Source organism: Zea mays, chromosome 2 (assembly GCF_902167145.1).
Source record: "Zea mays cultivar B73 chromosome 2, Zm-B73-REFERENCE-NAM-5.0, whole genome shotgun sequence".
In the NCBI taxonomy this organism is placed as follows: domain Eukaryota; kingdom Viridiplantae; phylum Streptophyta; class Magnoliopsida; order Poales; family Poaceae; genus Zea; species Zea mays.
This window is the reverse complement of record NC_050097.1, coordinates 63,510,156-63,536,816: the sequence shown is the minus strand read 5'-3', so window position 1 is coordinate 63,536,816 and position 26,661 is coordinate 63,510,156. Positions and strand designations below refer to the sequence as shown.

General features: G+C 48.7%; 1 protein-coding gene and 1 long non-coding RNA gene across 3 annotated transcripts; one reads left to right on the top strand and one right to left on the bottom strand.

Annotated features, from left to right (window-relative positions):
- Positions 1–777: 777 nt before the first annotated feature.
- Positions 778–13,490, bottom strand: LOC103646531 (uncharacterized). Of its 2 annotated transcripts, none has more exons than XR_562248.3 (3): positions 8,946–13,490; positions 8,307–8,826; positions 778–2,134 (listed from the first exon to the last, which is right to left on the bottom strand). It is a non-coding gene; the product is annotated as an uncharacterized lncRNA (long non-coding RNA). The 2 variants fall into 2 exon arrangements; XR_002267183.2 differs by having other exon boundaries at positions 783–1,177; positions 1,741–2,134; positions 8,307–13,490.
- LOC100283947 (calnexin) lies at positions 3,703–7,121 on the top strand. The gene is made up of 6 exons (NM_001156845.1): positions 3,703–3,878; positions 3,983–4,052; positions 5,131–6,260; positions 6,360–6,431; positions 6,526–6,642; positions 6,733–7,121. The coding sequence occupies exons 1-6, from the start codon at positions 3,807–3,809 to the stop codon at positions 6,874–6,876; spliced, it is 1,605 nt and encodes a 534-aa protein (NP_001150317.1). The 5' UTR covers positions 3,703–3,806; the 3' UTR covers positions 6,877–7,121.
- Positions 13,491–26,661: the final 13,171 nt, after the last annotated feature.

Here is a 26,661-nt window from a genome sequence, read left to right as displayed (position 1 = left end):
TACTTATGTCTGTATTTGATACTTATGTGAGAGCTTGCGACGTTTGAGACTTATGTTTGTGTTTGATACTTGTGTTGAACACTTATGTTTGTGATGGATATTTATATTTGTGGTGACGGTTTTATGTTTGTATTGGCTATTTATGTTTGTGATGATCTCTGTGATGTATATATGTGATATCTTTTGTTTGTGTGGATGGAATACAAAAAACAAATAAGAAACGTATATACTGGTCACTTTGCCGAGTGTAACACTCGGCAAAGAGGCGCTTTGCCGAGTGTCAGGGTCATAACACTCGGCAAAGAGCAAAAACCTGGGCACCGGTTTAGGGACTTTGCCGAGTGTTATGTCGCTGGCACTCGGCAAAGAGGCAGGCTTTGCCGAGTGCCGCACAGAGCACTCGACAAAGAGCCTGACATGGGGACCCTCCCTGGCGGGCTCTTTGCCGAGTGCCCCAGAGGGCACTCGACAAAGATGTATTCTTTGTCGAGTGCTTCTGGGAAGACACTCGGCAAAGGTAACTCCTTTGCCGAGTGTCATCCGTGACACTCGGCAAAGACACCGTCTCTGTCACCCGTCACCGTAACGGCCGCTTTTCTTTGCCGAGTGCCCGAGAAAAAGTACTCGGCAAAAAAGGCTTTGCTGATGCACTGTTTGCCGAGCCTTCTTTGCCGAGTGTCACACTCGGCAAAGCCTTTGCCGAGTGTTTTTAAGGCTTTGCCGAGTGCTTCGGGCACTCGGCAAAGCGCCCGTTTCCGGTAGTGAGTCTGAGGAGACTATGTTCCTTGGACTGCATTGATGGACAAAAACATCAGATTATCACCAGAATCCTCCTAAGGCATAGACTTCTATTTTGGAGGTACAGAGGTCTCCAAGATTTGCTAGACTTCTTCCACCAATTTCAAGGGAACTATTGCGTTGCACTTGTGAGTTTGGCCCCATCTAAGACCACACTTGTAGCACAAGCACAACCCATTAGCTTTACGGTATGCCATCAACGCTGAAATTTTGTTTTCTTCAAGCTTGATTTGGTGCCATCCACACCACGCCGGAGTTCTGAAGTTGTAGCAGCAGGTTGAGAGGAAGACAATGGTGTCGGATGTGACACAGTTCTGGACAGTGATGGTTCAGCTACCTTAGAAGGCATAGAGTGGGTCTTGTGACCAGTGAGCACCTCCTGTAACAAAGCCAAGGAAACAACAGTATCTAGGTCCATGGCCGCTGCATAAAAACTACAACCTTAATGCCAGGTTCCAAGCCATCAACAAAACGATTTACAATAGCAAATATGTTAAATGAAGGGTCATGAGCTAGAATTTGATGCACCAGAGTATTGAAGTGCTCAACATATATTCCGTGACAGTGTCAACTTGCTTGATGTGAAAGAACCGATGAACTAAATGGTTGTGATGATCACGCTCAAAGCGGGCACACACCGCTGAGCAAAACTAAGTCCACTGTGTTTCGCAAAGCTTTTTTCCATAGACTATAACCAAAAAACGACTGAACCGACGAAGTGCATGATTGCTACTTTGACCCATAATTCACCCGGGACAACAAACACATCAAAGTAGGACTCGCACTTTGCCATCCACATCTTCGTATGGTGACCATCGAACTAAGGAAAACTCATTTGAGGTAAGGCTGCCATCATATGAGGCGAATAAGATGGCCACATGGGTTCAACATGAGGAAGTAAGGTAGATGAAGGGGAATCCGGATGCAAAAGGGTTTTGTTACCTGCAACCGGAGATGGTGTTAGGGTGGTGACAACCCCAAAACCATCACTCCGGTAAGCTGTAGCAGGGCGGTGATCGTAGAGGTCCGGTACAGACTGATGCCGTGATGTCGATGTAGAGACTTCCAGCGTCGCTTGATCCTTCAATAGCACACCTTCGAACACCTTCGATGCATGAATGTGTGGTGGGCGCAGACCATCACCTCTTCACTTTGTTCGACAGGTGTCCCACATTTTCATGCAGGTGACCCACATCGTCCTCGGTCTAGGGCTTAGATGCTATGTTTACCTCAATGGCTTGCTTGATGGAATCATTCTGGACTTGTAAAGATTGCAGCAGCTGAGAGAGATCGGCTAAACTCTTCTCCATGTTGTCGATTTGTTTTGCCCCCTTGCCTGATTTTAAGGGCGAAGAGTATACTCAGATGGATCCGCTAGGATCGCAACAAGAATCTAATACCAATTGTGAGAGATAGATGGTGATGATAGCGAGCCCCGCCCCTGAAACTATCCTTCTCTCACGAAGTTATAGAGTTTTACTAGAATTCTCGACGAACAGAAGGGATTCACTCACACATGACGTCACCGTCTAGACACAACCAGCGCCAACTCCTTCCCCAAGCTAAGTCTCCAACTCCCACATGGCCTCAGTTACATACGCTCGCCAACAGTGTACCCCCATTGCTGGGTCCAATCTAGCCCAAATACTCTGGTGCTTTGCTTCTTCACCCGAATACCCTTTGGTGCCTCTCTGTCGTCGTCTATTACCTTGACAGACTGTTACACATGAGGGGCATGACGTACGAAAGAGAGGAACAACCCATAATTGTTGAACTGTTGAAACTCTACCACTTATAAAATTTACGTGGTATTTTTAGTTCCCCTGACTAAAATTTAGTTTGTATCATATCAATTATCTAAATATCAATTATAAATATTAAATATAGACATAATTAGGTTCAATAGTTTCGTTTTGTCTTTTAGTCTTTATCTGTACAATTAATCTTATAATTAGACTATATTTACTATCCGTAGTTATCATTTAAACATTTGATATGACATTAGGTGAAACCAAACACCCCATAAGAGCATGTACAACCCACAAACAATAGTTGTCTATATGTATATTACAAACAGGTATATACAATATAAATAATAAGTCATACAGTAGGTTACCTATCATGTGTGGAACAAGGACCAAAGAAGTCATACATTGGTTGTCTTACCGTCTCTTGTATTGGAGCATAGGCCGAAACCGTGTCTTCACTAAAGGACGATCTATGCCTATCTTCTCCTTAATTAGCATCCACGTCGAATTTTTTTTATTTAATTGTAGCTTACGTGACTTTAGAGACGTCGTATTTAACGGCGCTGTATGTGCCCTAAGGCTATTCACAATAATGATTTTATAGTGGTTTCACACACATTTAATAGTGTGTCACATCAACTTTTTTTTCCAATGTCTTAGAAACCATGGAGACCTCCATTGAAAATGATTTGTTTCTCTTCACATATTTTACTAATTTGTATTGGTCATTGAGTTGCAATATTTAATTGACATGTTAATGTATGAAATAGTGAAGTGAAATTTTACATTAAGAGACATTATTTTATTCATAGTTTTATAGCATTTTTGATGATATGTCAGTGTTGAAAAAAGTGGTACAAAATTGTCATCGAGAATATCTAAAGTCAGTAGAAGGCCTCTGTATTCACTGGAGATGCCGGCTGGCCGGATACCACCGTCGTGCGTGTTCGTGGGGCGGCTGACATGGCGTCCTACAAGAGCAAAGCGTCACGAGTCAGACGTGGCAGCGTGCAATTGGTCAGCACCACGTCCCGCGCCCTCCCATTGGTCGGAACAAGTCACACCAAGGCCTTCTCCTCGCAACTGCCGGCCCTGCTACCCACCGTTCCTTTTCCTCTCTCCTGATCTCAGCCGTGTAGCCTCTCCACCGCGCCCACTTCTTATACTGCCAGCGTCTGCTCCCTCTCGCGGAGGCCTCGCTCTGGTTGGAAGGTTTGGAGAAACTCCCCGGCTCGAGGAGATCGTGACATTGAGAGGACGATGGGAGGGCGCGCGCTCCTCCTCCTCCTCCTGGTCTCGGCGTTGGTCTTTCAGATCCACGCCTCCGACCCGGTAATCTAAGCCAGCCTGTTGCGATTTCGCTATCTTTTTTCCCTCGGAACTTTGTGGGTGAGATTTGTGATGGTCACTCCGGGTTTCGGTGTTGTTGTTTGCAGCTGCTGTACGAGCCGTTCGATGAGGACTTTGAGGGGAGATGGGTCGTCTCCAAGAAGGATGAATACCAAGGTAAGCGCGCGCATTTTTTTTCTCTCGCTCGTTATGGTTTCGCTAGATCTGTTTAGATCCGTGGGTTTAGTGGGGTTATGGGAGCTTCTTCGTCCGAGATCGCACTTTCCCGTGTTTAAACTGAGAGGTAACTGTGCAATTACTCATGAGATCCACGATTGATACTGTCAGTCATGTATGTTGTCAATCATGTATGTGCTTTAGTTTGTCCGGATGTGCTTCGCTAGCAGCACCGCTCTAGATGCAGAGCTATGGCTAGTCTCCACATTCCAACGTACTATATGCAATCGAGGAGTGTTCTTGCCTTCCAGCTTACAGTATAACTTTTTGAGTGTGCCAACACAAGTTACAATGGTCTGTAGCTCTAACGAACAGAGGATCATTGGAGTGACTGGTTTCTCTGTGTGTGCAGTGTGCTCATTGTTGATATGGATGGTTGATGTTTCTGTAACTGCCAAAATGTACTGATGCTCAGATAATCGAAAGTAGCCTCATCTATTCCTAACTGGAGGGAGTGATTAACTTGTACTAGATTATAGGATGAGACATCAGGAGATATTTTGAATAATAATTTTATCTATATGCATGTGTTAATGAACTACGTCATCCAAAAAATAATAAAATTGTCAGTATGTTCAGTTTGCTAGTGGTATTTTTATATTCCTGTAATTCTGTGCCCACATTAAACACTCTTCATATGAAGTAAGCTTGCGGTACTAAGTTTTAGTAGGTGCCTGTTAGATCTTTCTGGTTATCTGGTATGCTATTTATCTGTGAATATTGGTGTCATTTGTTATAATTTGAATATGCATCTATGCAACCTTTGTGCACCAAACACACCATAATTAATTTGACTAATTGTTAGTCAAAGTTTGCAAAGTTACACTTTCCGAAACAACATGTTGCTTGCATATGTGGATGAAGGGAGTAGTATCCTGGTTCTGTAATGCCATTTTAAACAGTATTGCAATCCTTATTTTAACTGCTTGTTGCCTGCCACTGTTTGAACATTGTAGTCATAATTTCTGTTCTTTTTTGTGTGTTTCATAGCTTAATGCCTACATACTCTGTTTTGTAGGTGTGTGGAGGCATGCCAAGAGTGATGGTCATGAGGACTATGGCCTCCTTGTTAGTGAGAAGGCAAGGAAATACGCCATAATCAAGGAGCTTGATGAGCCAGTTACCTTGAAGGATGGGACAGTGGTCCTGCAGTTTGAAGTGAGACTTCAGAATGGCCTTGAATGCGGAGGTGCCTACATTAAGTACATCCGCCCTCAGGATGCTGGATGGGATGCCAAGGAGTTTGATAATGAGACTCCATACACTATTATGTTTGGTCCAGATAAGTGTGGATCAACCAACAAGGTTCATTTCATCCTTAAGCACAAGAATCCTAAGACTGGAAAGTATGTTGAGCATCATCTCAAATTCCCACCATCTGTCCCATATGACAAGCTCTCTCATGTCTACACGGCTATCTTGAAGCCAGACAATGAGGTCAAAATTTTGGTAGATGGGGAAGAAAAGAAGAAGGCGAACTTCCTTTCTGCTGATGATTTTGAGCCAGCACTTATCCCATCCAAGACCATTCCTGACCCTGATGACAAGAAGCCGGAGGACTGGGATGAGAGAGCTAAAATTCCTGATCCAGATGCAGTAAAGCCTGATGACTGGGATGAGGATGCCCCGATGGAAATTGTGGATGATGAAGCCACCAAGCCTGAGGGATGGTTGGATGATGAACCTGAGGAGATTGATGATCCTGAGGCAGCCAAGCCTGAGGACTGGGACGATGAGGAGGATGGTGAATGGGAGGCGCCAAAGATTGACAACCCCAAGTGTGAAGAGGCACCTGGATGTGGCGAGTGGAAGAGGCCAATGAAGCAGAATCCTGCTTACAAGGGCAAGTGGCATGCACCTATGATTGACAACCCCAACTACAAGGGAATCTGGAAGCCTCAGGAGATCCCCAACCCTGAGTACTTTGAGCTTGACAAGCCTGACTTTGATCCAATTGCTGCTATTGGGATTGAGATCTGGACAATGCAGGATGGCATCCTGTTTGACAATATCTTGATTGCTGACGATGAGAAGGTTGCCACCTCCATTCTGGAGAAGACCTGGAAGCCCAAGTATGATGTTGAGAAGGAAAAGGAGAAGGCTGAGGAGGAGGCTGCTGCTGGTGCAGATGGTCTTTCTGAGTTCCAGGTGATCCATTTTTCTGATCTTTTGCAACCATAACTGTTATTTCTTTCTTCATTAGTCGTCTTTGTTCCATCTTGTCCCTAATGGGTTTTGCCTCTGCAGAAGAAGATTTTTGACGTCCTGTACAAGATTGCTGATGTTCCGTTCTTGGCACCCTACAAAACCAAGATCATTGTGAGTTCTGGAGATATTTGCTATCCTCTCCTGTCAAACGTCAGGTTTTGTGTTATCAAGAAAATAACATGTTCTATCTACATCTTGTACACAGGATGTTATCGAGAAGGGAGAGAAGCAGCCCAACATCACTATTGGCATTCTGGTCTCCGTTGTCGTCGTGTTCGTTACCGTTCTCTTCAAGATCCTGTTTGGAGGCAAGAAGCCGGTGGTAAGTTATTCCCAGCCAATGTTTTACTGCTGCCACGGTTCTGAACTTGAAGAGAATGCTTGCTCAACCCACTACATTTACTTGTTCCAGGCACCTGTGAAACCTGCAGCTGAGGCGAAGAAGCCCAAGGCCACAGTGACCGACGGTGCTGGAAGCAGTGGCGACAAGGATGAGAAAGAGGACGAAAAGGAGGAGACAGCAGGCCCACGTCGGAGGACCCGAAGGGAGACATAGAGACCTATTTTTGATGTGTTTGGATGTTCTGGCGCCTGCTTATTTTGAGGACTCTTAATATTTCTGAGTGTATAATAGGAACTTGTGTCACCTCTGCGGCTTCCCTGCTGCTTATTTGTTTTTACATGGTTAGACCAGGAACCTTCACGAGCTGTAGAATTTAGTTCTTGTTGGTCATTTGTGTGTGTGCCTGACGGGTATAATCCCTTGTTCAATCAGATAGAGGTGATGGTTTTTTTTCTCGTAGATCACAGGAAGGAATATTTCATAAAGTTCTCGTTAAATTCTGGACGCCTTTTGTTTTACACAATTCCTTGTATCATAGAATAGTCAGCGAGCGTATATTCTTACAACAGTTTTTGTCCTTCAATAGAAAAATTACAGTTTATTTATTATGAATACAGTACATACAATTATAGTTTGGGACAATTGTGATTGTATCCTTTTCTGTACTCCCAACTTTTATTTTGCCCCTCGATTCCCGACTTCGTGATTTTGCCCATTCGATTTGAAATGGAAACTGCCCTTTGCCCCTCTCTACTAACAGCGTTAAGGAAAATCTGAATTAATGATTTTAAAAAATAAAAAATATGGAAATACATGAATGTATATGGAAATACATGAACTGTCTGAACTACCTTACCGGTACACGTCCAACACCAAACCCTATCGCGCAGCCGCGCAGGTGGTATTCCAATCTGATAGCGGTGGCCAGGCGCTACAGGAACCGATTTTTTTTTTTGTTTTTTAATCTTTTTTAAACAAAAAATAACATCTAGATCCCTGGATGACTTAATTCAACTTTTGGATCCCATGCTTGCCGTCATTGGCCGTGGTGCCGAGGTAAGACGCCTCGGCGCCACAGGTCTTGTCGCCGAGGTATGCTAACGCAGCAGCCGACATGACGTCTAGCTCGTCGCCATAGATTTTGGCGCCGAGCTAGGACTAAAGCTCTCAGCCGTCTCCTTCCTCTCGTTTCTCTCACCTCTCATTTCTCTCAGGCCCACACCTCTTCTTCGCTTTGCCGCCGCGCCCGCGCCCACCTCGGCCGCCACGCCCCCCGCGCCGGCTCGACTACCTCCGCGCCAAGCGCCTCCTCGCCCAACCGCCACCGGCCCCGATCGCTCCGCCCCAACCACTTCACCTCCTGTCCGTCCTACACGCCGCCACTCCAAAGTAATGAGTTAGTATTTCTATAGTAAATAGTTAGTGGTTTATTAGTATTTAGTTAGTATGTACTGTGTTAACTATTTAGTGTTTAGTTAGCACATGTCCGCTTTGATTAATGCATAGGTAGTTAGCTATTTACTTGTTAGTATATAATTAGCTAGGTATTTATATGTGACTATATATATTCTAGGAGCAACAATCAAAACTAATAATCGAAGAATTACAATCCAATATAAATACGAATCAGTGAGACACCATACCTTGGTATACAAACTTTTCCAACTCGAATATTTGAATGGAGCAACTTTAAAGAAGATTTGAATGGAGGGGAAATGAGCTCCTCTCGGCCAACAGAACGACTGATTTATAGGTCTCCCTAGCTCAGCGCCAAGATCTGTGACGCCGAGCTAGGAGGCCGCGTCGGCGCCACGCCAGCCCTAGCCACCGAGAGCCGTCACCGCCGCGTCAGAGCTCGGCGCCATAGCCTATGGCGCTGAGCTGTATTACCTCGGTGCCATAGCCTATGGCGCCGAGCGTCGGGTCCAGATCCTGAAAAAAGTCATCCAGGGGTCTAAATGTATATTTTTGTCATAAAAAAGTTTAAAAAGAAAAAATTCGGGTAGAGGAACAGGGCGATGGTGGTCTCACGATGACTAGCTAGGAAATGAGCCACCGCCGGGACGTGAGGTCGTCGAAGGGACAACAACACGCAACAAATCGACATAAGTTGGTTACGATTCTGTTTTGATTTCTGTTATTCGATACTCTGTCCACCCGGCTCTGTTCAAAATATATAGCATGGCTATTTGTCAGCTCATTACCAACTCCAGAATAAGCAAACTATTACGCTCAACATCACTCATTCTCGCCAACAACACAGGAAGGCACTGCATCCTCACCGGTCATGACAACTCCCCGGGCTTCAGTATCCGCTTGTCCCCAAGCATGTGCTTCAGGAAAAGGAGTCTTCACCACATAATAATCCTCCCAAGTAGAAGATTCCACTAGGACACTAGACCAACGGACAAGAACCTGAGGAACAACTTGATTCCCTTTAACCAAACGTCGGTCAAGAATTTCTTCAGGAACAATACGAGTCTTCGAGAGATCCACCAATGGAGGTAAAGTAGTGAAAACCGGAGTGTGAAATGAATGAAATGGCTTCAATTGAGAGACATGATGAACTTGAGCACTGTCGGGTAAATCCAATTTGTAAGCAGCAGGACCAATCTTAGTCAATATATTGAAAGGACCGAAAAATTTAAATGCTAATTTCAGACATGGACGATTCACCATAGTTTTCTGGGCATAGGGCTATAATTTCAGTAGCACCATCTCTCCAACCTGAAATTCTCTTGCAGTCCTATCCTGATCAGCCAATTGTTTCATGCGATTCTGAGCTCGAGCCATATGTTCTTTGAGATGAACCGAGAAAACAGCTCTGTCAGCCAACCATTCAGTGGCAGGCCCATGCTCCGGTACTTCAGATTGAGGCAAAGCCAACATAGGCGCATCATACCCATATAATGCCTTGAAAGGGGTACAACCGAGACTGGTATGGTATGTGGTGTTATACCAAAATTCTGCTAGGGCCAACCATAATTTCCATGTAGATGGCTGAGTATTGTCTGCACATCTAAGATAGGTCTCCAAACATTGGTTCACCTGCTCGCTCTGGCCATCGGTTTGTGGGTGGTAGGCAGTTGATAACATTAGCTTAACATCCATAAGCTAAAACAAATGTTTCCAGAAAGAACTGATGAAAATCTTGTCTATGTCTAAAACAATAGATTTGGGAGGTCCATGTAACTTCACCACTTGCTCCAAGAACACATGTGCCACTCCCTGAGCAGTGAAGGGATGTTTGAGTGGAAGAAAATGCCCATATTTAGTGAATCTGTCCACCACTACCATGATAGTATCAAAACCTTCGGATTTTGGCAACCCGTCGATAAAATCCATTGTAACATCTGCCCAAATACCCTGTGGAATAGGAAGAGGTTGGAGTAGCCCTGTGGGATGGGTCCTTTCTGGTTTGGCTTGTTGACAGGTTAAACACTGTTGGACAAAGTGAGTGACATCCACCTTCAGCCCCTTCCATTAGAACAGTTTTTTGATCCTTTGGTAAGTGGCCTGTATTCCAGAATGCCCCCCATGGCACTATCATGTAAAACTGAAATTAGTTTGGTTCTGAGAGTAGAATTAGATCCTATCAAGATCTTTGCACCCTTTTTGATGATGCCTTGTTGCAAGCTATACCCTTGTTCATTGGGGCTATGCACCAATAGTTGTGTAATGAGTTCCTGGGATTCAACATATGTCACATATGAATTTAAAATTTCCTGAATCCACACTGGTTGTACCTCAGAGATGACAACCAATTCCATCATAGCCCCCACTCTTGATAAAACATTAGCCACTCTATTCTCTACCCCTTTCTTGTAAACAATCTGAAACTGCAGCCCCATTAGCCTAGCCATAGCTTTTCTTTGCAGTTCTGACTATAACTGTTGCTCTCCCAAGAATGTGAGCGACTTATGATCAGTCTTAATAACAAATGGACTTCTTTGCAAATATGACCTCCATTTCTCCACAACAAGAATTAAGGCTAAAAATTCCTTATCATATATAGACAAGTGTCTATTCCTTTCTCCCAATGCCTTGCTGATGTAAGCTATGGGCTTCCTGTGTTGAATGAGCACTGCACCCATACCATTCTCACATGCATCTGTCTCCACCACAAAAGGAGATCAAATCTTGGTAAAGACAATATAGGAGTAGATGACATAGCTTTCTTCAGAGCCTCAAATGCTGCTTGAGCTTCTTCATTTCATTTGAATCCATGCTGTTTTTGCAACAACTGGGTAAGAGGCCATGCCAAAATGCCAAACCCACACACAAACTTCCTATAGTATCCTGTAAGTCCTAGAAAACCCCTTAGCTCAGACACATTCTGGGGTCTAGGCCAAGCCAACATGGCGGCTGTCTTTGTAGAGTCTGTGGCTACCCCCTCTCTAGAGATCACATGGCCAAGGTACTGTAGCTCCTTTTTCACAAATGCACAGTTCTTATGCTTCAAGAAAAACTAGTGCTCTCTGAGTTTGGCCAATACCATTCTAAGATGGTTGTAATGCTCCTCTAGACTGGGACTGTAGATCAAGATATCGTCCAAAAAAACCATAACAAATTTCCTAAGAAAAGGTTATAGGACTGTGTTCGTGGCACACTAAAATGTCGCTGGTGCGTTGGTAAGTCCAAAAGGCATAACTCGGAACTGATAATGGTCGTGATGAGTCTTAAACACAGTTTTAAACTCATCTTCTTCTGCCATTCTAATCTGGTGATACCCCACGGTCATATCCAAGCTAGTGAAAAATTGAGTGCCTGCTAACTCATCCAAGATTTCGTCTACCAAGGGCATAGGAAAACAATTTTTGATGGTCAAACAATTCAGCCTTCTATAATCAATACAAAACCTCCAGCTACCATCTTTTTTGAACTAATAATACTGGGGATGCAAAGGGACTGGTACTGGGTGCTATCAGGCCTGTAGTAAATAATTATGTCACCTACTTTTCTATTTCTGTCTTGTGAAAAGGTGAGTACGTGTAAGGCCTTGAATTCACTGGAATAGATCCTGGTAGCAAGGGAATGTGATGATCATACACCCTGGATGGAGGTAAAATAGTGGGCACAACAAAGACGTCCTCAAACTCTTTGAGTATCTGTCTCAAAGGTTCCTGATCCCCTTCAGTCACTTCTTCCTGGACTGTTCCCAACATCACAAAAACCCAGACCTCATTACCTTCATCCATCGGTGCAGCTGTACAAAAGATACTTGTAGCACCTCTTTATTTCCCACTCCATCACCCCTCAGCTACACCCTCACCCCTTTATCCCTGAATGTCAGTATTTTGTTGTCCTAGTCACATTCCATAGGATTGTGGCTCTTGAGCCAGTCATATCCCAGTATAGCACCATAAGTTGCTAAATCCAGCACTCTCATATCACTGACATAAGTATGTCCATCATCCCACCACTCTAGTGCTACCACCCTTCTTGAACTCAACATAAATTCGCCATTGGCCACTTTAATCGTGACTGGTGAAGCAGCTTCAGTTGGTAGAATCAACTGGTCTACTATTCTCTGACTGACAAAGCTTGTGGAACTACCCGAGTCAACCAACATCACCAGCACTTGGTTTTGGATCAGAGCTCAAACCCTCATACATTCCTCATGGTCAGTTCCACTAATAGCATTCAGAGATAGTTTACATGCTTCCTCTACTTCTTTATCTTCCTAATCTAGCTGTTGCAGCACTTCGTCTGATAATACCAACCCCATATCTTCTATAGTCAAATGGTGCAACTAAGCCCCTCCCTTTTGGGACATTTTGCTTGATGTCCTGGCTCGTACTTCTCTCCACACCCAAAACATAAACCATTCAACCTTCGAAAATATCTTAACTGCCTCTCCATAGCCAAATCAGGTGAAACCACTCTTGCTCTAGGATCTCTTTTTCCTGTATTCACCATCACCTTGTCCCCTAGGAAATTCTTCTGAAATTTGGCCTTATTCATTTCGATCACCTCTTGCTGTATATGAGCCAACAGTATTGCTTGATCCACTGTCCGAGGTAATTGGGCCATCACATGCCCCTGCAACTCCCCTTTTAAACCCTTCACAAACCGTGACACAATTTTTTTCACCTAGTGCAGGATTATGCAATGTATCGGCATATCTAGCTTCTTCGAAAGCATGAATATACTCTTCTAAGCTAGCTTTTTGTGTTAACCGCAACAAGCCCTCATTGCTTGGGAATCCTCTTCTGCTTCAAACTTCTCCTGCACTGCTCTGGTGAATTGAGCCCAATTTCCCAAACCTTGTCTCCTTTTGTGCACCTGCATCCACCGTGCTGCATTACCCTCCATGTGTAGTGAAGCAGACGACGGCCACATGAATTCAGGCACCTGGTAAATACCGAAGTACTCCAAACATTTGTCAAACTAGATACTGGGTTCAGCTCCCTGAAACTTGGGAAACATCATCTTAGGCAAATCAACAGGCCGATACTCCCTGCCCCTCCTTGTGGATCAACGATCTGATCTCCCCTACCTCCCTATGGATCCTGATACTCTCCACTCCCTCCTGGTTGACCATCAGTACGGTACTCCCGCTCGCCATGCTCCTGATGTCCACCCCCAGATTGTCTATGATTGCGTCCCTCCCTGTCAGACTCAGTGTCCATACCTTCCATCTCCTTCGCCATCCACTCCAAGCGGAGCCGTGACACCGTCTTCCCGGTCTCATCCAATTACCGCGCGAGAATGGATCGCTCCTCTTCAGGTTTCCTCGTAGTCGTAGCAGCGATATCTGCTTGCTATTGAAGATGTTGCTGCTAGAATACCCTCTCACCCTCTGTAATGGGCCTGGCCCAGTTACTGTAATCTATTAATAGATCACCCAACCCCTGTTAGGGTTAGGGTTTCCAATATGGTATAGAGCTAGTTTCTTTTTTTCCTCCTCTCTCCCACAGCAGCCGCCGCCACCTTCCTTTGCTCTCCCCTGCCTCCACTGCGCCGCCGGCTGCCTCCTCCGTGCGGGCCGCCTGGGCCGAGCACCTGCGCTGCCCTCCTGCACCGCCGGATCCATGCGGCCCTGCTCCACCAGCGCCGCACCTCTACCCGCGCCGGCCGCCGCCGACCCTGCCCCCCTCTCCTTCGGCCGCCGCTGCCTCCTCTGCTCCACCCGCCGCCACCTCCTCTCTCTCCCACCGGCTCTCTCTCTCCTGCTCTCTTCCTCGCAGCAGCACCGAGCCCCGCGCCAGGACGCCGCCGAGGACCGCGCCCTACTCATCCGCCCCGACGCCCGACCGACCGAGTCCGCGTGACCCACGCGCCTGGCCGCTCGCCGAAGTCGGCCGTGCCCTTCTGCTCCAGTCTGTCGTCGTCTCGTCTCCCTGCCGGCAGCGCCCGCTGCTGGCTCCTCGCGCTCCAACTGTGGCCCTGCTCCCCGTGCTCCATGGCGTCCCTCCCCCCAACCGCCGCCATGACCACCGTCGCGACTGCAGCCGCTGACCCGGCCCACTCCGTCGACTCCAAGCTTGGATTCCCCTTGCCCAGCGCTGCCGGTGCCACCACCACGGTCAGCACGCGCACCGCCGGCCCCATCAACTCCGGATTTGGCCTACCGGGCTACCCGACGCGCACCGGTGCCCTCACCGGTCTTCTCTCGCCGACACGTCTTCCCCGACACCCGCCCCCTGGATTCTCCCCCACTCAGCCGCTCGTTGCCGACACCACCTGGGCTTCCATGACGCTCTCCACCGACTCCACCGTGTCATCGGCTATCACGGCCATCCAGGCTGCCCTAGCCGCCTCTCAGGAGCGCGAGCGCACCGCATCCCGCGCCCTAGAACAGGAGCACGCTCTGGCCGCCACACTGACCGCCCAGATGGCCACCGCGCAGCGCATCATCATCGGCCCTCCTCCGGTCGACCAGGAGACACCCCTGCCCACCCTAGAGACTCCCCACGCCTCTGGACTCGATGCCGACCACATCGCCGCTCTCCACGCCCAGGCGGCCAGATTTCAGAACATCCGGCCCCTCATGTCCGTCGTTCTGGACCCGGTGTCCTCCCACTACCCTCGCTGGAGGGGGCAAGTCCTTCTCACCCTGCGGCGCTACGCCCTCGACGACCACATCCTCGACGACGTCGCCACCACGCCATCCCGGGCCTGGTCCCTGATGGACTCCGTGGTCCTCTCCTGGCTCCACGGAACCATCACCGTCGAGCTCCAGGACATCATCCGCGACCAGGCGGACACGGGTCGCCATGCGTGGCTCGCCCTCAAAGAACAGTTCCTCGGGAACTGGGACACTCGCGCTCTGCACCTCGACGCCTAGTTCCACCTGTTCTCTCAGGGGGACCTCTCTGTGGACGAGTACTGCCGCCAGATGAAGGGCATGGCGAACTCTCTCCGCGACCTCGGCAAGCCTGTCGCCGACCGGACCTTGGTGTTGAACCTTCTGCGTGGCCTCAGCCCCCACTATGGCCACCTGAAGGCTCTCATCAATAGGACCGTTCCTTTTCCCACATTCCATGCCATCAGGAACGAGCTTCTCCTCAAGGAGCTCACCATGGCACATGAGGCCACTACTCCGGCTCCGGCGCTCTACAACGCTCCTCCTGGTGGTTAGGCACCTTCCGGGGGACAGGCCCCTCGCCCTCCGTCGACCGGGGCCCCTACCCGCCCACACCTGTCGTCCCTGCGGCCCCTCATCAGGCGTCCGCCGCTGACGGCAGTCGTCGTTCCCGCAAGGGTGGCCGTGGGGGTGGCGGCTCCTCTCGTGGTGGTCCCCCCGGCCGGGGTGGCAGCCAGGCGTGGCCGTCACTCTATAACCCCTAGACTGGGACCATCGCCATGTGGCCGGGTCAGGCACCACGTGCCTCCCGTCCCCCGGCGCCGGCCCTCCTGGCCGTGCCACCCTATGGCGTGCCACCCACACCTCCCTATGGCGTGCCTGCATCGCATCCGGCTCCGCCCCACCTCCTGCCCCCGGGGACCCCCACGACGACTTGGTCCCCGCTGTCTGGAGGCTGGGACAACGCCTCCCTCACCGCCGCTTTCAGCACCATGGCGATGACCCCTCCTTCCTCCGACTGGGTGATCGACTCTGGTGCCTCCTACCACACCACTCCCACTACAGGCACGCTCTCTCGCTCCCATCCCCCCCCACTCCTCTCATCCTTCATCGATCGTCGTTGGGAACGGTTCCACTCTGCCCGTCACCTCAGTCGGTGCCTCGGTTCTCCCTGGACCGTTCTACCTCAACGACGTTCTCGTTACCCCCCACATCACTCATAATCTCCTTTCTGTTCGTCGTTTCACCACTGATAATTCTTGTTCCATTGAGTTTGACCCCTCTGGTTTCTCTGTGAAGGTTCTGGCCACCAGGACTCCCCTCGCCCGCTGTGACAGCTCGGGGCCCCTCTACACGCTTCGGCCATCCACCTCCGGCGCGTCTCCGCCTCCTGCCCTGGTCTCCACCACCTTCTCCACCACTTGGCATCGTCGTCTCGGACATCCCGGACCTGACGTCATGACCAAGATTACTAGTAGCCTAGATCCTTCATGTAGTAGGGGACATTTTGGAGGCATATGTCGTGCGTGTCAGTTAGGCCGGCATACTCACCTCCCGTTCACCACTTCTTCTTCTCGAGCTGAGCAGGCTTTTGACCTGGTTCATTGTGATCTCTGGACCTCTCCTGTACTCAGTCTTTCTGGTTATAAATACTATTTGGTGATCTTGGATGATTTTTCCCATTTTCTTTGGACTTTTCCTCTTAGATTGAAATCCGACACATTCACCACCCTCACACACTTCTTCGCCTGGGTCTCCACCCAGTTTCACCGCCCGGTCCGTGCCCTGCAGTGTGACAACGGCCACGAGTTCGACAATCACGCCTCCCGCTCTTTCTTTCTCACTCATGGCGTCTAGTTGCGTCTCTCGTGCCCTTACACCTCTGCCCAAAATGGCTGGGCCAAACGCATGATTTGCACCACCACCAATATGATCCGCTGCCTTCTCTTCCAGGCGTCTCTCCCTGCCAGCTACTGGGCAGAGGCCCTACACACCGCCACCCACCTTCTGAACCGTCTTCCCTCCAAGGCGGTGAGCCACCCTACTCCCTACTTCGCCCTGTATGGCACCGCCCCCACCTACGCCCACCTTCGTGTGTTCGGTTGTGCCTGCTACCCTAACACTTCTGCTACCGCCCCTCATAAGTTTTCTCCTTGCTCCACTCGCTGCCTCTTCCTTGGCTACTCATGTGACCACAAGGGGTATCGATGTCTGGACCTCGCCTCCCACCGCATCATCATCTCTCGTCACGTCATCTTCGATGAGGATGTGTTTCCCCTTGCTGGCCCCTCCCCACCTACCGATCTCGACTCCCTCCTCGAGTCCGATCCGGTCCCCACCCCCTCCCAGGCTCCCCGCCTTGCGCCGTTACCCGCACCCCGTGCGGCCCCGACGCCGCGACTTGCGCCTATTCCCGTGCCACGCGCGGCTCCGTCGATCATGCCTGTGCCATGTGTGGCCCCGTCGACCACGCTTGCGCCACGCGCGGCCCCGCCGACCCCTCCCGCACCATGCGTGGCCCCGTCGACGCCCACGGCTCGCTTTGCCGACCCCGCGCTTGTCTACTGCCGCCGCCGCCACATCACTACATCGGCACCTGCCGACCCGGGCCCGTCGAAGAGCCCAGTGCGCTTTGTCGACCTCGCCGTCGTCTATCACCACCGTGAGTCAGCCACGCCCGTGGCCTCCGACGTCCCGGCAGGCCGCCCCGAGCCACCGGTGTACCACCTGATCGCCATCCACCGTGACCCCAGGCACGTCCACCCGATGGTGACCCGACGCGTCGCCGGCATTCTTCGACCTATCGACCAGCTGATCTTGGCAGTTGATATGACTGCCACTCCACCGGATGCCTCCCCGGTCCCCTCCTCCATTCGTACCGCTCGCGCCGACCCACACTGGCGACGCGCTATGGAGGAGGAGTACGCGGCCCTCCTGGCCAACCACACCTGGGACCTGGTGCCGTGTCCACCAGGCACCAACGTGGTCACCAGAAAGTGGCTCTTTCGCCACAAGCTTACCTCGGACGGCTCCCTCGACTGCTACAAGGCCCGTTGGGTCCTTTAGGGCTTCACCCAACGCCCCGGAGTGGACTACGACGAGACCTTCAGCCCCGTCGTCAAGTTTGCCACTGTTCGCACCGTCCTCTCCCTCGCCCTCTCCCGGGATTGGGCGAGCCATCAGCTCGACGTCAAGAATGCCTTCCTCCACGACACTCTGACGGAGACTGTCTACTGCAGCCAGCCCACCGGCTTCGTCGACGAAGCCCGTCCGGATCTGGTCTGCCGGCTGAACCGCTCTCTCTACGGCCTCAAGCAGGCGCCACGAGCCTGGTACAGTCACTTCGCTTCCTACTTGGCCTCCATCGGCTTCGTCGAGGCCAAGTCGGACACGTCCCTCTTCATCTACCGCCGTAGCGACGACACCGTCTTCCTTCTGCTCTACGTCGACGACATTGTGCTCACGGCATCCACCGCCGACCTTCTACAGCGCACGATCGTCGCCCTGCAGTGGGAGTTCACGATGAAGGACCTGGGGCCCCTCCACCACTTCCTCGGCATAACCGCCGAGCGTCGGCCCTAGGGTCTCTTCCTCCATCAGCGCCAGTACGCCATCGACATAATGGAGCGGGCCGGTATGTCCGACTGCAAGGCCTGCTCCACGCCTATCGACACTCAGGCGAAGCTCTCAGAGGACGACGAGCCCCTGGTCGCCAATACGACGTCCTACCGGAGCCTCACCGACGCGCTCCAGTACCTCACCTTCTCCAGGCCTGACATCGCCTACGCCGTCCAGCAGGTGTGCCTCCATATGCACGCCCCGCGGGAGCCTCATCTCACCGCTCTCAAGCGGATCCTGCGCTACCTCCGTGACTCCCTCGACTACGGCCTCCTTCTCCGACCATCCCCGACGTCGGAACTCGTGGTCTACACCGACGCCGACTGGGCTGGCTGTCCGGACACGCGTCGATCCACCTCTGGTTACGCCGTGTTCCTGGGCGCTAACCTCGTCTCCTGGGCCGCCAAGCGGCAGCCTGTTATCTCTCGCTCCAGTGCTGAGGTCGAGTACCGCGCTGTGGCCAACGACATGGCAAAGGCCTCCTGGCTGCGACATCTCCTCCACGAGCTCCACAGTCCCCTCCAGCGTGCCACCCTCGTCTACTGCGACAACGTCAGCACTGTCTACCTCTCCACCAATCCTGTGCAGCATCAGCGCACAAAGCACGTGGAGATCGACCTGCACTTCGTCCAGGAGCGTGTCACCGCCGGTGACGTTCGGGTTCTCAGCGTCCCCACCATGCTGTAGTTCGCCGACATCTTCACCAAGGGGTTACCGTCGAGTATATTTTTAGACTTTCGCTCCAGTCTCAACATCTGTACAGGATAGAGTTGTGACTGCGGGGGGGGGGGGGGTGTTAGAATACCCTCTCACCCTCTGTAATGGGCCTGGCCCAGTTACTACAATCTATTAATAGATCACCCAACCCCTGTTAGGGTTAGGGTTTCCAATAGTTGCTGCCCAGTCTCCATCGCCTCCGCTTGCAGCTGAAGGTGCTGCTGCCCGATCTCCATCGCCTCCCGATCTTCTGCCCCACCGCTTCCATCTTCTCCAACAAAAGGCACGTTTGCACCGACGACTTGTTGGATGGAGCCGTTGTGAAGTTCTCCTGGGACCACGACTTTGATATCACCTGATACACCCCGTGGCCATTGGCGAGCCACCACCGGGACATGAGGTCGTCGGAGGGACAACAATACGCAACAACTCAAGATAAGTTGGTTACGATTCTATTTTGTTTTTTATTATTCGATACTCTGCCCACCCAACTCTATTCAAATATATAACATGGCTATTTTCCAGCTCATTACAGACTCCAAAACATACTTTGCGATTGAATTAATACGCTAATACAACCCAACTCCAGAATAAGCAAACTATTACGCCCAACAGCACTCATTCCCGCCAACAACACAGGTAGCCACTGCATCCTCACCGGTCATGACATACACACGGTGTCAGGTAGGGAGTTCTGCGCTCGGCTGGTAGGGAGCTCGGTGCTCCGCTCTGTGGTCTGCAATGCTTGCTTGCATGCTTGATGAATTGTTTGTTTGTTTGATGCAGTGCTTGCTTGCTTGATTCATGAAGTGCTTTGATGCAGGTCATTTGTGTAGGTCTAAACTCAATGATTTGCAAGTTGTTATTAAATTTGGATCTTATTTTGCTTTGTTGGATGTGGCATCAAAGCGCTACCGTCAAAGTTTAACTTTACAACCACTTGTTCTTGACAGAAGCAATTGTGTGCTGCTGAATTTGATAAATTACAGAGGCGCAAAATGCATGGAGGTTCCAAACAGTACATAACTTTGTGGTGTTCTACTTTGGATGATGTTGCATCTGAGATTAAAACTGATGATCAACTTCTAGAATAGTTTGAGTTAAATCTTCTTAACACGAGTGTTAAAGTACTGACAAAGATCTTAGCCAATCGTTTACAACAGGTGATCACAAAGCTAGTTCATCAGAATCAATATGGTTTCATCAAGGCTAGGTCGATCCAGGATTGCTTAGCATGGGCTTTTGAATACATTTCTCTTTGCCACAAATCCAGAAAGGAAATGGTCATTTTAAAGCTTGGTTTGTGCATCCGCTGTCAATAATCTAGCTTGTGCCCCGGATGCATAAACCTGCAAGGTAATTTAAGCTTGGGTTTTAGGTACCCAACTCTTGTTGGGTCCTACAAGGTTAGTCATATAAGAATTAGGAACCCTGATGCAAGTTTTGTCTCTCTTGCACTTAGGCCCCAAATTTCTAGCAACTACTTTATCATTTTTACATATAAACACAAATGAAAAATCGTAAGTATGATAAAGCATAGTTGGGCCATTAGATGCATTCCTAGGTGCATGAGAAACAACATGATGAACATGGCACCTAGGTCTATTCCTACCATGGGCATGTGTAGAGCTAGATGATGCATACATGGCATGAGAGTCAAACACAACATCATGACGAGTAGGTAAAACATCATGATCATAACAACCATCATGATGAGCAACACTAGAAGCATTCTTAACATGAGCATAAAGATAGGCATGGTTATTTTTGTCATGTGAAGAATGAAAGCTACTAGCCATAGGTCCCTTCCCTTTCTCCTTGATGAGATTGGAGGCCCTTTGGCTTGTTAAGTTCTTGGTTCCCTTTTGGAAACCAAGTCCATCCTTAATGGAGGGGTGCCTACCAATTTTGTAGGCATCCCTGGCAAATTTTATCTTTTCATATTCACTCTTGCAAAATTTAAGTTGATCATTAAGATTTGCAATTTCATCATTCAGCTTAAGAACAGTGGAAGCATGAGTATTGCAAGCATCAATATCAACATCTTTACACCTATTACAGATCGACACATGCTTCACAGAGGAACTAGCAATACTTAGATTTTCTATTCTAGCACTTAGATCAGCATTTAAACTTTTAAGGCTAGACATAGATTCATTACAAGAAGATAATTCAGAAGAAAGAATTTCATTTCTCTTAATTTCTAAAGCAAGAGATTTTCAGCATTAACAACTTTATCATGTTCTTCATAAAGAATATCTTCTTGTTTTTCTAACAACCTATCTTTCTCATTAAGGGCATCAACCAATTCATTGATTTTATCTACTTTAGATCTATCTAAACCCTTAAAAAGATCACTATAGTCTACATCATCAACAGATTCCTCATCACTAGGAGAAGTGTACTTAGGAATATCTCGAGTACGTACATTCTTCTCCTTAGCCATGAGGAATGTGTGATGCTCGTTGGGGAATAGGGAGGACTTGTCGAAGGCGGAGGCAGCCAGTCCTTCCTCGTCGGAGTCGGATGAAGAACATGAGTCTCATTCCTTGCCAATGTGCGCCTCGCCCTTCGCCTTCTTGTTGGTCTTCTCCTTCTTCCATTTCTTTTCTTGTCCCTAGTCATTTTCATTATCGGGACATTGTGCAATAAAATGACCGGACTTACCACATTTGAATCAGGAGCGCTTTCCTCTTGATTTCTTCTTATTGGGATACTCCTTATGTCCCTTCAAAGCGGTCTTGAAGCGCTTGATTACAAGCGTCATTTCCTCTTCGTTGAGTCCGGTAGCCTCCACTTGAGCCACTTTGTTAGGTAGCGCCTCCTTGCTGCCTGTTGCTTTGAGGGCAACGAGCTGCGGCTCGTAGAGTGGGAGTGGTCCGTTGGCGATGTCATCAACGTACCTAGCCTCCTTTACCATCATGCGCCCGCTTACGAATTTTCCGAGAATTTCCTTGGGTGTCATCTTGGTGTACATGGGATTCTCACGAATAAGGTTTACAAGATGAGGATCAATAATGGTAAATGACCTTAGCATGAGTCAAAAGACGTCATGGTCCGTCCATCTTGTACTCCCATAACTCCGAATTTCGGTCACCACAGTCTTGAGCCTATTGTACGTTTCAGTTGGCTCCTCTCCCCTTTTCATAGCGAATCTCCCAAGCTCACCTTCTACCAATTCCATTTTGGTGATCATGGTGGCACCATTTCCCTCATGAGAGATCTTGAGGGTGTCCCATATTTGCTTGGCATTGTCCAAGCCGCTGACTTATTGTACTCATCCCTGCATAGAGATGCTAATAACACAGTAGTGGCCTGGGCGTCCTTATGAATTTGCTCGTTAAATAAATATGGGATTATTTCTACTATCAAAATGCATTCCATTTTCCACTATTTCCCAAATGCTAGGATGGAGAGAGAATAAATGGCTATGCATTTTATGACTCCAAAAAGAGTAGTCGTCTCCATCAAATTGGGGGGGGGGGGGGGTTATCGAGTGGAATAGACAATAAATGTGCATTTGAATTGTACGGCATGCGAGAATAATCGAATGAATAATTTTGATTAACCATTTTCTTTTTCGTGGACGAGTCGTCGTCGTCGTACCTTGGTGAAGAAGAGGAGGCATCGTTGTCATAGTAGATGATCTTGTTGATGCGCCTCTTCTTTCCATCTTTCTTATTGTTTGAGCCTGAGTCGGTGGGCTTGTCACCTTTTGGCTCATCAACATAGACAGTCTCCTTCTCCTTGTCGTTGATCACCATCCCCTTGCCTTTAAGATCCATGTCTTTGGGCGGTTAGTACCATGATTAAGAGAACGACTCCGATACCAATTGAGAGCACCTAGAGGGGGGTGAATAGGTGATCCTATTAAAATCAAGTCTAAACAACACTAACTTGGTTTACAAATGTTAGTGAAATGAAAGCCAAGTTACTGTTAATAGAGAGAGAGAACTCTTCACTTGATTGTTCCTTTGAGATATGTATTAAACTTTGGAACAATAGTGCAAGTTAATATGTGAGAACTCTATGGAAGAAAAAATCACAATAGAAAGATGCACAAGTGACATGGTGATTTTATCCCGTGGTTCGGCCAATGCCTACTCCACGTTGTGGTGACCTCCTTCGGTCAATGGTTGCACTCAACCCCTCTCAAGTGATCCAAAGTTCAAACTTGAGTACCACAGTTTTCTTCTTTATCTCAAGTTTTCCTTAGTGAGGAATCTCCACAATTTGGAGTCTCTCACCCTTACAAAGTTGATCACAAGTAAACCGCAAGAGTAAGGGAGGGAATAGAAACACATGCAAGAACTATAGTCGCAGCAACAACACACACACAAGTCAAGAAGCGAGCACACGAAACAATGCAGCGGAGTTACAGCTTCCCTCAGCTAGAATTGAAGGAGATGATACACGCGATGACAGACACTTTCAATAAGTACCAGGACTCTGTGGCAACATCCTATGTGCTGCTTGATCGACGTGTTGCCGAACTTGTTACACGCATGGACATGTTGGAGGCTTCTCCCCCACCACAAGCTCCAGCTGCTAGTGCGGTAATGCTCTCTCCTGAGGAGGAGGAGGAGGAGGAGGAGGACGATGACAATAATGATGTTGATGCACCACTGCGACGATGCCTGACACGTAATCAACATGGTATGGGAGGTGATGGTAAATGTTGTCATCATAACCCTGTACTAGACAATGATCCATATGCTAAGATTAAGTTCTCTATTCCTTCGTTCATTGGTTCTTATGATGCTGAAGCCTACTTAGACTGAGAGATGATGGTAGAACAAAAAATTAATTCAATCTTGTTCCTAAGCAGCATAGGGTTAGACAAGGCACTAGTGAGTTTAAAGATTTTGCTATCATTTGGTGGAATAAATTTGTTAACACACGTGCTGCACCACAAACACAGAATGCGTTAAAAGAGGAGATGCGAGCTTGTTTTGTTCCCCTTCTTATAGACATGATCTTCGAAAAAATTGCTACGCTTAGATCAAGGAGACATGTCTGTGCAGGAATAATACCAAGAGCCTTAGAAAGGTATGTTGCGATGTGGGGTAGTTGAGGATCTGAAGTACCAAATGGTTAAGTTTTATGGGGGATTGAGGCAGTAGATTCACGATATTGTTGATTATAAAGAGTATCATTCTATACAATGCTTGTTCCACCTTTCTATGTTGACAGGAAAATAATTGCAGGGTCACCAATAGCGGAGGAGCAGCACCTTCGCACCACGACAGCCACTGGCGCAACTAAGGCGTCATCCTCTTCGGGCATATGGATGTCCACACCTTCCTCCACTAGAGGCACACTCAGCACCACACCTTCAGCATCATAGGGTCACAACAACATCAAGTCCTTGTTCCTTCGGGTGCTGCAACAAAACCTGTTGTGGCCACCTCTTCCACGGGCTGCTCCTCTAACATCAAGTGCCACCGCTGCTAGGGATTTGGACATATGCATCAATATTGCCCCAACAAACGGGCATACATTGCTAATGGTGATAGTGGGTATGTTAGTGCTTCTAATGTTGCAGATGTAGATACTGTTGGAGGTAACATTGTAGGGACTGATGATGGTGATGAAGAGGTTCTTGGTACAACAGCGACCGAGACATATAATGTCTTGATTGTGCAGCGAGCTTTGAATGCCTTGATAGTGCAGTGACGATGACAAAAGACAGCGCCACAACCTCTTCAACATGTTCCTCAACGTCAAGGGCTACCATGTACATACCATCTGTTGGGGGCCTGCTTCGTCGTCGAAGGTCCTCTAAGCAACAATACCTTCGTCAAGTTGGCACATAAGCAGACACAACACGAAGGTACAGGCCAAAGCTATGATCCAGGGAGCTTTGGCATACTGACATGTTTTGAGACAAAGGGCGGCACCGACTTAAAGAGGAAAAGACTGTTCAGTCCTTAATAGTTTGTACCGCATTTGTAATTTGTCGTCAAGGACACAAATGTAATTTCGATCGGGCTGCGTCCCGTGCCTATAAATAGGTGAACAGTAACCTTGTACTGTTCACGCTGACTTGTATTCACTCGCACGTCACGCTTGGATTTTTACCTTCTATCAAGCCGATGGTATAAATGTAATTCAATATTGTTCATAGTTATTCATGATGAGATAATAAAGATACTCTGATGATATCATGTAATTCTCCGTGTTATTTTCTATTCCTCATATGCTTCTACTTACTTTATCATATACTGAGATGATGAAGGTACGTCCTTCATAACCTTCGTCTGAAGACCATTATATCCTAAGGGAGATAATGCCTCGAAGGACAAAGGTCTGTAATCATTAACATTTTGTGTTGCCTTGTTCTTAACTCATAGCATTTGAGAACAAGTCCCCAACATTGGCACCCACCTCCGGTGAACTCACTTCCACTGTTGAGCTGATGGCTTCGTTCAACAATCAAGTCGTGGCACCTTCGGCTATGAAGCTGGTGCTCCCAATCACGGGCGGTTCAAGTTTAGAGCTAGCTAACAAGAAGCAGAAGAAGGAAGCATAGATAAGAGTGCAACATATTGGGGTGCAAGGACCCTTCGTCAAGTCCAAGTGGTCCCACATCCCAATCACCTTCTCCCAGGATGCTATGGTCATATCTTGTGTCATCAAGGGTTTCCTGGTCCACAATGTTCTGGTTGACACAGGCAGTGCAGCGGATATTATATTTGCAAAGGCTTTCAGGCAGATGTAAGAACCAGAGGACAAAATTCATGATGCTACACACCCTCTTTGTGGCTTCGAAGGACGACAGATTATGGTACTTGGCAAAATCACAATGCCAGTTACCTTTGGCTATGTCCATGTCGGTACCTTGAAACAGGGGTACCCCTTACTACAGTATGAAGGCGCGGAGTCCATGCAGCTATCTCTAGTCGTGTGGCAAACAACGCCCGACCCCACCACGCGGGCGGCTCTAGGGCCGCCACGTGGCTAGAGAAGACGATATCCTCCAAGATATCAGCAGTGGGTCCAGACCCTTACGGGGAAGTGCCGGACCCCTGTATATATGGTCCGGACCTCCGGGTAAGGTCCAAGACCTCCACAGGCACGAACCAGACACCTTGGATGGGTCCCGGACCCCTCTATGTGGATTCCGGGCCACTCACAACAGGGTCCCGGGATTCTGGGACAAAGAATACCCGGACCTTGTTGAAGACCAGGCGGGAGGTCCGGAGCCGACACGTGTCCAGGACATGCGGTGTACGCTTCTTCTCCCCGCTCAGGCAGAGACCAGATGCTGCCACGTGGCCCACTGTCCTTGACGTAAGCCAGCAGGCGGAGCCTGACATAAGGCCTCTGGGCCGCGCGGCCTCTGCATTTATTGCAGATAAGCCGCACCACCTGTCCACTCCACTGGCAAGCGATGTGCCGCCTCAGCATTTAATGAGCCTTGTCCACTCCACTGGCAGGCGATGTGCCGACTTAGCATTTAATGTGCCCTATCCACTCTGCTGATAGGCGGCAACCAGCCATCCTGCAGGCGGCATGCCTGTCCATTCCGTTGGCAGGCAGTACACCCGTGCTGCGGCATACACTATGCTCATCATCACTCGCGCGTTACCGAGGAAGCAGCGCGGGATACCAATACTATGTGCGCTATGGAC

Excerpts from the sequence above, each read along its gene's own strand:
- LOC100283947 (NM_001156845.1), top strand. The coding sequence starts at position 3,807 with ATGGGAGGGCGCGCGCTCCTCCTCCTCCTCCTGGTCTCGGCGTTGGTC. Across the intron at positions 6,261-6,359 it reads ATGGTCTTTCTGAGTTCCAG|AAGAAGATTTTTGACGTCCT; the intron begins GTGATCCATTTT and ends TTGCCTCTGCAG. Across the intron at positions 6,643-6,732 it reads TTGGAGGCAAGAAGCCGGTG|GCACCTGTGAAACCTGCAGC; the intron begins GTAAGTTATTCC and ends TACTTGTTCCAG.